Source organism: Sander lucioperca, chromosome 21 (assembly GCF_008315115.2).
Source record: "Sander lucioperca isolate FBNREF2018 chromosome 21, SLUC_FBN_1.2, whole genome shotgun sequence".
In the NCBI taxonomy this organism is placed as follows: Eukaryota; Metazoa; Chordata; class Actinopteri; order Perciformes; family Percidae; genus Sander; species Sander lucioperca.
In genome coordinates, this window is record NC_050193.1 from 8,629,937 (window position 1) to 8,641,461 (window position 11,525).

The 11,525-nt window shown below is 40.4% G+C and overlaps 1 protein-coding gene across 3 annotated transcripts; it reads left to right on the forward strand.

Annotated features, from left to right (window-relative positions):
- The first annotated feature begins 372 nt into the window (after positions 1–372).
- On the forward strand, positions 373–11,056 carry LOC116059367 (ethanolamine-phosphate cytidylyltransferase-like). Of its 3 annotated transcripts, none has more exons than XM_031312398.2 (14): positions 373–715; positions 5,760–5,848; positions 6,381–6,542; positions 6,710–6,776; positions 6,878–6,962; positions 7,502–7,543; positions 8,112–8,259; positions 8,484–8,566; positions 8,666–8,743; positions 8,859–8,924; positions 9,015–9,080; positions 9,193–9,281; positions 9,471–9,891; positions 9,967–11,056. In XM_031312398.2, exons 1-13 carry the CDS (start codon positions 585–587, stop codon positions 9,583–9,585), a joined length of 1,221 nt encoding a protein of 406 aa, XP_031168258.1. In that variant the 5' UTR covers positions 373–584; the 3' UTR covers positions 9,586–9,891; positions 9,967–11,056. The 3 variants fall into 3 exon arrangements, with proteins under 3 accessions (XP_031168258.1, XP_035852659.1, XP_035852660.1); XM_035996766.1 differs by having other exon boundaries at positions 9,471–9,823; XM_035996767.1 differs by having other exon boundaries at positions 375–715; positions 8,127–8,259; positions 9,471–9,823.
- Positions 11,057–11,525: the final 469 nt, after the last annotated feature.

Consider the following 11,525-nt stretch of genomic DNA (forward strand, 5'->3'; position numbering starts at 1 on the left):
TCTTATCTTTGTTATGGTTGTTATTTTAGAGGGATAACTTGCAGAAAATTGAAGTGAACGTACAGACCACAAACTGGCACGTCATCAAAGACAGCTTTGGCAGATAGCTGCTATTTCTGTGGGAATAAAGATATTGTCACGTGACAGTGGAAAACGCCGCTATTATGTAACAACATGTCGGCTGCGCGTGCACCCGCACTTCATCGTACGATTCAACCTGTGTCAAGTCTTCCATACTGAACAACCATCACACCTTTGTTCTTTTCAAAATAAAATCAACAACTACAACGCTACGTTTCGAGGACTTTTATGAACAGTGCTTCCTTCCCGTCGTGGTTTATCCGCTTTCTTTGGCCGACTTGACGTGTAGCGTGTTGTGCGTCGTTGCGTCGCCGATGAAGGAGGCGTTGGCGCATCGCACTGCTGCCGCTGGAGCTGCTGGAGCTGCTGCTGCTGCTGACACACAAACCGGCTGTCCTGCACTGAAAAGTGACTCACAACTGACACCGTTCACCATCTTAACTGGAGGAAGTCGCTCTGAAGCTACAGTTGCACTTTAAGTGATCTGTCACCAGATTTCAAAAATGATCAAGAACGGACATCACCACCACCAAGTGAACACAGCAGCCGGGAAAGACGCAGAGACGACCCCAGGCACTGCATCTTGCAGTCCCGAGAAGAGGAGGCGAAGAATCCGGGTGTGGTGCGATGGCTGGTGAGTAACCTACCGGATGATTAACGGTGTGATGGTGATGCTACAACATTGTTCTTATCGTTTGCATCAAGCCCGTTTGAATGAATGTGTCAGCCTGTATATGCCACCACCGGGACAGGCCTGCTGCAGGTTACAGCTCTCAGGACTGCTACATTCTCCAGAGATGTCAGTAAACACTAAACTTTTAATTGAATATTCTCGTTTATGTATTCTACAATAAGAGCTGCAATGGCCAGACACAAACCAGTGTAATTCAGGACTTGTATTACTTTACTTTTACCCTATTATTATTACTGGGACATCCTAGTCTCATTTTTCCTACTCAGTGGACACATTATTACATAATAACATCAGGATATCTCTCATAACACCGCACATCATTACTGTCATGTAGAGGGAGCCTCCTAAGTCCTAACTATGGCCAGCCCTAAGTATACTCTGTAGTTTACCGGTATTCAATTTTATTTATAGTATCAAATCATAACAACAGTTATCTCGAGACACTTTACAGATAGAGTGGGTCTAGACCACACTCTATAATTTGTATAGAGTGTATACTGGCAATGACACATTATTGTACATGATTTGGATAAAATTGTCTGCCAAATTAGTGTATTGCAATGTATTGTAAGTAGCTCCCGACTGCACTTAATGCAGGGCTTTACTTAAGTTAGAAACAACACGTTTTTTTTTTTGTTTTTTTTGTTTTTTTTTATAGAATTAGCAGTCATATAATTAAGATACCTTTAAAAGCATATGGCTAAATGTTGAATGTATGTGTAGTTTCACATAAAATCGGCCAAAAATCATTGGATGTGGCCGCTAAATAAAACAGTTGTTTTAATTACTGGTAAATGTGTATGACCATATCATTTTTTATAATTAGGATTTGTTATACCATATTTACAGCATGCAATATATAGATGACTTAGTGTCAGGGTCCAGGTATTGTGCATGCTGGTTCTCTGTTACTGGGGCAACTGAATATAGAGCCGTCATTAACGTTATACACCTATGCTTCTCCTACTATGAAAAGTCAAAATGTCTGCTGTGAAAAGATGTATTAAGATTATTTTAAACATCACAGAATGTTGATGCACACATACATTTTTTTTCAAAACCAGAACATTGCAATTACACATTATGCATCTCAGACCACTTGGTTAGCAGGCCACTCTGAACATACTTAGTTTGACTTTTCGTGGGATTACTTTCATGATGCCACCATGACAAAACAAGGTGTCTTCTTTCAGCATGGTGTAATGGAATAATGAGCGATTGTATTAAAGTTGAGCAAGGTGCTCAGATAGCGCCAGGCACGGTCTTTAATGCAATACAGGTGCTTAATGTGTACAGCTGTGGGAAAGGCAACCCTAACCAGGGAACATTAGCACTTGTGTTCACATCAGTTTGCAAAACAGCAAACATGTACAACAAAGGCTAAAAAACTAAGTCAAGCTTTGTTCACTCTGCTCCTCCAGCTCATATGATACTTTTTGACTAATATATCACCAATATATTTCAATCTTTATTGTAAAATTCAGTGTCCAACTAAAACATTTCTTCCGACACACAACAGCAGCAATGTTCTCCTTGTTTATAAAATGACAGCCACACTTGATTGTTGGCCACTCTTCATGTGACAGACAGGCCTAATGATGCTCAACACTGAACAGGTTTAATGGACTGGACTAGGTGGAAGGAAAAGGTTTTAGTGTCAGCTCAGGTAGCCTACATGTATTGTGCTCAGTCTGTTATTTCAGTCACCTCACCTTGGCACTTTTTAGAGGGCTCCCCTCCCGTTTTAAAGGGTTAGTTCACCTAAACTAGAAAAGAATACAGTATTTTTCCATTAGACATACTGGTATCTAACCATGCAGGAAAATGTGTCGTTTTTTTTAAACTTTTGCCCCAAAACAGTGGACGTAAAATGGAATTTTGTTTGTAGTTTATCCTGATATTTGAAAAACTCAGCAACAACCTTTCTATCCAGAAACACTGTCCACACACTTTAGTGTAAACAGTTTTCATTAGGATGTATTTTCCGCTGAAGTCAGAAAATAATGAAAAGTGTTGACAGTGAGGGCTTTGACGTGACATTGCTGAAAACAAAAAATCTTTTCACCCCTATTGTATTGAGTTGGCAGCAGAATTTTCAGCTGTATATATCTCCAGAATTTGGGAGAACTGATGAATCGATTGACGGAAAATGTATTACCAACTATTTTGACAAATGATTAATCGTTTGAGACATTATTCACTGGGTCTGGCTTCTCAAATATGAGGTGATTTGATGTTTTTTGTTGCCATATGTAATTGCTAACTGACTATCTTTGTTTTTCGGACCGTTGGCTGAATAAAACAAGCTATTTGAATATGTCACCATTAGCTGTTTGAAATTCTAATATGCAGTTTTCACTATTCTCTTTCGTTATACACAAAACTATTAATCAATAATGAATCATTAGCTGCAGCCTGAGAACTGACCCTTTAAGATGCCTCCTCTGGGAGAAACACCAAGCCTTGGTGTACAGAGTCTGGCTCCATGGTACACAGGAAAAATACATGTTTTGAAATTCTGTGTAGTAAGGCCAGAATTATTGTGGCTTTCTCTTGTAGAATTCCTGTGATTTAGGTGTGGCTGCCTATCTATGGTTTGATGGAATGTTTCAGAATATTTGGGATGCCAGAATATTAACCGGTGGGGTGAGCATGCAAAGAGAGCCAATGTCAACAGAGCTCATGCCATTAACCCTCTCTAACCCCTCCAGCCCACACCTGCTACGGCCACTGTGGCTCGTGCAGCCGTGCCCGACACCCTTCACTGAACACATTGTTTCTGAAGCCCTACTGGACGCCACCACGCTCTTACTGACATCTAGCATTGTGAGCCGTATGAGAGGAAAATTCCAAGGAAAGAGCACAGTCACTTCATCTGTTGAGATTTCTTACCCAGCCCCTTTTTGCTTCACAAAGGCGCTTATTTGTCAACCTAAAAAGAGGTGACGGGGGTTAAAGATCAGTTGTCAGTGAAGCATCATCAAGGAAGAGTGTAAAGTCCTCTTCCACTGCGTTTCCGCTAAGGTAGTTAAGCCATACTAGACTATAAATGTGCTATTTAAAGTAACAGTGTGTTACTTATTCATTCCAGCCTTATATGAGACTAGTCATATCCTGAGCACTATGTCTCCAGGTATTTTACATTTTGAATTAAAGGAAAACCAAAATGTCAAGATTATAAGTTTTGTGCTCCCCTAACTGGTATTTCCTGCACATATGCCATTGTATTCTATCACTGTGTCCACAGATGTCCATCTGGTTTTGTTCTTGAGTAGCGTAGGTGCTGTTTGGGTGTCTGCTAACAGGTTACACTAATCAATATTTCATCATCCCCTGGTCATGATCCATCCCTGCTAAAAAATACAACAGGAATACAGTAACACGTGTTGGGCATCTAGGTAGTATAACACCCCCCAAAAGAGCCTCCTGGTCTTATGTAACTCTGAGTTTGCTTTCCTATTCATCACCTCCAAATGCTCCCCCTTACTACATTCTTCTGTTCCGGCCCTCCACTATCACCTCAGAGCCTGCACACATGGATCCTAATTCAACAGATTAACAGCACAAGACTCACACGGAAAAAACTTGATTCCTCGACAAGCCTCTTTTTGTGGTTTTCGCATTTTGTTGAAGTATAGTGGATACATCTGAATCACATAAAAAAGCCCCTACAGTCTGGTAATTGTTATTTTTGTGTTTGAATAAAACTCAAGTGCACTCCAGGCTGTTTTCAGCCAGGCTGTCTATAGTGACACCACAGCAAGGCACAGATGCTATCTTTCATTAGCAGAGCCTGGGGGCTGAAAACAACATGGGATTCTGTTACTGTTGTGGCTGTGGACAAACTATAGTTAGGGCAGCGTTCATCTGTTTTCTTATTGATTTTTGAGGATGCTATTCATAGTGTTGTTTTGCACCTGACCCATGAGAGAGCTGACATGTAATTTAATGAACTAAAAAGGATGCACAGATGCCAATTTGAATGTTTTTTTCACTTCAGCCATCAGTTATGTTGTCATTATTGTGATTCTCCAGGTTATTGCTGTCGCGAAATTGCTGATGGTTATAGTAGCTACTGTAACAGTGATCAGAGTCTAATAAACTTAATGCATCTTCAGTGACACCTGCAGTCACGTTGTTCTCTTTTTTGTGTGCATATTAGACAATATCATGCTCCAAGTAGAACAGAAAGAAAAATGATCAGACTGATGTCAGCTGTTGGCAGTAGTAATAGTGATGGAAGGCTAATGCCCATCTGTTCTCTATTACCATGCTAGATTACCATGTTACAACCTCAGTCTCCAATCTGTGCTAATCTAATTATCTACAGATGGTATCAAATCCTGGGTGGAGTAAATTGGGAGGAAGAAACACACTGTGCTGTTGACTTTTTATGTTTAGACTTTGATAACATATCTAACAGATCACATGAAGTGCGTGAAATACATTGGTGGGGTTGACAATATCAGAAATATCAGTGGTTATGCATGTTTCAGCCCATGAACTAAACAGCTATTGATCTCCTACACTCCAGTTTGTCATTGCTTTTTATTTATATCACAGGGTTTTAATCAACTCTCTTTTTTTTGTTAAAGTTACTGCAAGTTGCGAAAACACCTTGTTGGTGCGTTCAAGAACACTTAGACATCTGAGTGTTGAAGAGGGGCTGCAGATTCTAACTCTGAGAACAGCGTGAGCTTAAAAATTAAATGACGGCAACTCTAATCCAGTACGCCATGCTTTATGTTGTTTGCGACAATCTTGCTATCGTCGGGAATAAAGCATGGTGCACTGGAGAAGAGTTCTGGACGTGTTTTAATTTTGACTGGCTGCCAAACATTATGACTATAATTCAAGAAATCCTTTTCTTTTGTTTGCTTTTCCAACCAATAGTTTTAAAAACAATCATTTCATACTGCTCCTGTACCTCCCTCCCTACGATAATGTAACTTTTATGTCATTTTTTATCTTCTTATCCTCCCAGCTATGACATGGTCCATTATGGCCACTCCAACCAGCTGCGACAGGCCAAGGCCATGGGAGATTACCTCATCGTTGGAGTACACACAGATAGTAAGGCTCAGAACCATTGACTTAGTGTCCACCTACACCTCTCTTTAAGGCCTAGCTCATCTGTACATAACTTTGGTCATCCCCAACTCCTCCTTCCTTTACCGTGCATGATTCAGCCTGGAGCTGATGAGTCTGGGAGCCATGGCACCTGAAGCTTCTGTTTATCTTCTTAAGTCCTATCAGCAGGCAGACACTAGCTGTGCCCTGTACAGGGGTTGTTGTGACAGTAGTGCAGCGACTCAGCATTTACATCTCACCCATAGACATATGTCTATGGTCTCACCCGTCTATGGCACACTGGGGCATTCTGACATTAAGATATCCAAGAATGACTTCATAGTTATGGCCAGCACAGATATCAGCAATCCTCTCTGCTGACGTGACAATAACGTATCTTAAGGACGAAGGCGCAGCTGCGTTCGGTCACTATAAACACTGCTTATCAGATGGAAATTTCTGTCTCTCTGTTCTATTAATCTCAGTTTATTTGTGTGTATCAACAACAGTATTGTGTACATGTTTTGTTTTCAAGGTGAGATTGCGAAGCACAAGGGTCCGCCAGTCTTCACTCAGGCAGAAAGATATAAAATGGTGCGGGCCATAAAATGGGTGGATGAAGTTGTGGAAGGAGCGCCTTATGTCACCACCCTCCAGACCCTCGACAAGTACAACTGTGACTTCTGTGTGCACGGAGGTACAGTATATCACTACCTCCTGTCCTCATTTAGACACACAAATAGATTCATAGCCATAAACAATGTTGGTCAGTTCCAAGAATAATGCTGGATCACTGATTTTTAGGTGATATAACGGGCTCTGTTGATTTCTGCAAGCAGTATGTCATGTATTATGTTGTTTCAGATGATATAACACTAACAGTGGATGGGAAAGACACATATGAGGAGGTGAAGAAGTCAGGGCGGTACAGGCAAGTTTCCTTTTTGAAAAATGCAGAAGATAATAACAGTCTGGATAATATGTTGTGTATGTTTTTCTTAACTTGTTAAATCGTGTATTATGCTGTTCTAGGGAGTGTAAGAGAACCCAGGGAGTTTCAACCACAGATCTGGTTGGCAGAATGCTACTGATGACCAAAGCACATCACAGCAACATTGTAAGTACAGCCTTAGTCTTTCTATAAAGACAACAAGACCATTTTACACACCTTTATCTCACTGCCACTGTGCAGCGCCTATATCCCTGACCTCTTATTGTACGTCCTGGTTCGACTTTGAGATCTTCGGGCAGAGGTCTTTTGTCTGGGCCAGAGGCCTAGCTGAAAACTAAAGGGGACAGAGCGTTTGCAGGGCCAGAGGCTCTGGAATGATCTGCCCGAGGAAATCAGGTTGGCTGAGTCAGTGGTCTTCTTTAGGGCCCTTCTGAAGACATACTTTTATCGAAAAGTCTTTCCTGATTTTACTTGAGTTTGAACTTTCTTTTGTTTCCTTGGAAAAAAGTCTGACACTGTATTGGTTTTTATACACCAAATAAAAGGTGATCATGTTATGACTTGATGTCTGTTTTATTCTGCGGCCAAGTTGTGAATCATTTTGTAACGTGGATTTTGAAGTGCTCTATAAATAAAGATTATTATTATTAGTATATGCCCTCAGTATGCAGCACATGCCTAATTCAAACCTCTCTTCTCTTTAGGATAGTTCAGACTATCAGCAGCACACAGACAACTTTGGAAAGGTAGGTACCAAACATATTTACAGCTTATTTTAATGCTTTGGTCATCACCTAGTTAATATCAAATCCTCAGCTTACTACCAAACTCTTGATTAGCATATCTTTAAAACCAAATGCTTGGCTCTTTGGCTTCCTCTTCTTATGTCATTCAAGTAGTTAAAGTTGCTATGTGGGCCAGATGACAACCATTATTAAACAAAGGCCTTTACTGTGGACCCACTTTATAATCAAGTTACAGGCTGTGCCAGTAAACAGTGAATGCCACTTCTGTTCCTGGATAGAGAACCTAACTCAGAGTTAACATGCTGGGGATTTAAATAGTGTGAAAGCTTTAGAGGGTCTCTTCACATTAGAACATTTGCGACTGGCACAGCAGTGCTGTGAATTTGGAGAGGGTTGAATAAATGCGCTGGGGATTTGTGGGACAGCAAGTGAGCTATTGAGCATTTAAGATATGACATTACTACTCAGACCACTAGGTGGTGGTGATGATCCAGCATTCTGATACTCCTGTGATGATACTGATTGCTACGGTCTGTTTGTACTCATTGTGCCTGTTTCTTGATTATGGGGCTCACATGGTCAGAAGGGCCACAGTCCCTGGACGGGGGTGTCTCAGTTCCTGCAGACTTCACAGAAGATCATCCAGTTTGCTTCAGGCCAGGAGCCTCAACCCGGAGACACCATCATCTATGTGGCAGGAGCCTTTGACCTCTTCCGTATCATTTTAGAACCTCACTAAAAATATTGCTAACAACAATAAAACCTTGGAATCAAAAAGCATGTACTCTTTAGTAAACTGAGACTTTCTGTAACTGTCATTTATAAAAAGCAGTGGTGTCACTGTCAGAATGGTGTGAATTGATAATTTTGTGTAACTGTTGCTATAAAAAGAGTCAGCTTTTCTAAAATGCTTAGTCACCCTTGACTAGTCTCCTATCAGACATTGGCCATGTGGACTTCCTGGAAGCAGTGCATAAGCTCGCAGAAAAGCCATACATTATAGTGGGGTTGCACTTTGATCAGGTGAGTCTCCTTGGCTCTTTTGCAATTGTGTAAAACATTCACTGCCTCCCTGAAACGATTTGTGACATTTTATTTTTTCTCTTTGTTCATATTTTTTAGGAGGTGAACCGCTACAAAGGGAAAAACTACCCCATCATGAATGTCCACGAGAGAACGCTCAGCGTCCTGGCTTGTCGAGTAGGTTCTTCTTCTTCTTCCACCATCAACACAGTGCATTGCAAGTACATATTCTTTATCTGCAATTCATTGTGGATGATTGATTTCTGATTTTGTTGTGTTGCTTTTTTCACAGTATGTGTCAGAAGTAGTGATTGGTGCACCCTTTGCAGTCACAAAAGATTTACTGGACCATTTTAAGGTACATACAGGCCATAGAGTTATCTCTCACCACTAGACAATAATGTTCGCTGCAATTATTGATTGAAATAGAACATCTATTTATCCACAGGTGGATCTAGTATGCCATGGAAAGACAGAAATATATCCTGACAAGGATGGATCCGACCCTTACGCTGTAAGACTCTAAACACTGTCACATACCGCTTTTTAAAAAACACCTCCATGAAATACAGTTATGCACAGAGATGATATATCACATCCATTCAACATGTTTTCTTCATATCCAGGAGCCGAGAAGGGAAGGAATCCTGCGTACCGTTGACAGTGTCAACAGCCTCACTACAGATGCCATTGTGCAGAGGATAATCAAAAACAGGTTAAAAAAAGGGGCCTGTCAACTTTTAGAAAAATTCACAAAGGCTTGGGGGCATAAATAGACAATTTTATATTATATCCACTGGGCAAAACATTTTAAGATAAATACATGGGACATAGTTTGTGTGCTACTGTAATAAGTAATATATAAGATTGAGACTTATTTTACAATTTCGGTGTTATGATTCAGGTTGCTATTTGAAGCAAGGAACCAGAAGAAAGAGGCCAACGAGATTGCTGTGATCCAGGCCATGAAGCGACAAGAGGAGGAAAAGACTAAAGAAAGAGCCCAGGCTGTGCTGTAGGAAGGCCCTAAAGAAGCACCATCGACTTAGTGTCAATATAACACTGACAAGCTCAATTATTCTAAACTCATGTACAGTAAAATCAACCCTTTTATATGTGTTATGACACCCTCCACACACAAACCTGGCTAATGACAGCAGTGCTTAGAGCAGCCCATTTAAAGCCAGGGCAGTATAGTCTGCTGTGGGATCATCAGGTATACAGTGTGTGTGTGTGTGTGTGTGTGTGTGTGTGTGTGTGTGTGTGTGTGTGTGTGTGTGTGTGTGTGTGTGTGTGTGTGTGTGTGTGTGTGTGTGTGTGCGCGCGTGTGTGTGAGTGTGCGTGTGTGCGTGCGTGCATGCGTGTGTGCGTGCGTGCGAGCAAGCGAGTGAGTGTGTGAGTGTGTGAGTGAGTGTGTGTCTGCTGTGGGATCATCAGCTATACAGTGTGTGTGTGTGTGTGTATGTGTGTGTGGGGGGGGGGTATTAACATATTCAGCATTATGCAAATAATCAGTCAACAATCATACATACAGACAAGGGAGATATCATTATGTCTTCAAATGGCTTTGTCTTTGGATATTTTTAATTCCTGAAGTATTTATTTTTGTTGCCTTCAAAAATATAGATTTTTTAACTATTATCTTAGCGAGTGTGGGGACCTGAGATGTCGGTCAGGCATTAAACTGTAACAAGGAAATGATTTGATTAGTCATTTCCATGGGGTTGTTGGTGCTTTCTTCCCAGCAATAGATGTCGCCCCACAACTGATCTATCCATGTATATACTGTATGTAATGTATCATAAAGTGATTACAGGCTCTCTGGAGGATGCTAAAAACCATTAGAGAAGTAGGAAATCCCCCTGCTTCTCTGCATGCAACTTGAATTGTTTGGATGTGTAAAGGTGTCGAAACTCTTTTGGGACCTCGTGTACATATCAGGCCTTACTCCAGACTGCACTGACTTCTCAAAAAGAACAGTGTTGTTTTACTAGAGCAGGGTTTTAACTAAAAAAAAATGCACACTGTCAAGACCTGCACGCCCGGCATTTTGAGTGCAGTTGTATTTTTTTTTAAACCAACACTCCTTTAAGGTTTATCCTAATATAAAGAACACTACAGAGCTTTAACAGACTGCTTTTAAGCTTAACTATAGAACAATGACACATGCTCAGTGTTGTTGACTTGATAATGAAATAGACCTTTTACTGTCACTGAACCCTTAAAAATTAAGCGTCTGTCTCTATGTCAAATGGGATTAAATATTTTTTTTGTAAATGTATATTTTACTCACCTCCTCTCCATTAACTACTGTATAGATCATTTAATGTTTTTAAAAAAGCATAATAATATGTCTGTATGTCAAGTTGGAATGTATTCAGTGTAGGCTATAATGTATATGATATTGACAACTCCCAGTTGACAAACACTGTAGAAACTGATTGGACCACAGTATACTATTGCTGATAATAATACAATTTTAATCGGAAAGGCTATTTGTCATCTTATTTTCCCTAAAACAGAAAATGGCAGGGGTTAGGAGGATTGCAATGTCTTATTTAATTCCTCAGTAATTGAGGTAAATGAGCAGGCTGTGCTTTAGTCACACAATGAAAGGTTAAAGTCATGTTTGGGACACAGAAATGACCTTTGATCAGAAAAAAAGGATCTGAATTTTTCAACATATGAATGAGTCACACAGAGAGTTCGTTAAATGTCAGGCGATTAAGAGTAGATTATTTTAGTAGCAGATTGGTACCCAGCAAAGATCTGTAAGCTTTTTCAGAAAGAGAGAAAAAGATCATATTGACCTAATTTAAAAATCTGTTTACATGGAAGAATGAAGTTATATGGCCCAGAACGTAGTCACTCAGTCAGTATGAATGTTTGGCAACCCTGTGTCAAGCAGGCAATGGTGGAAGAAGTATTAAGTATTGAGATTTTTTTACTTAAGTAAAAG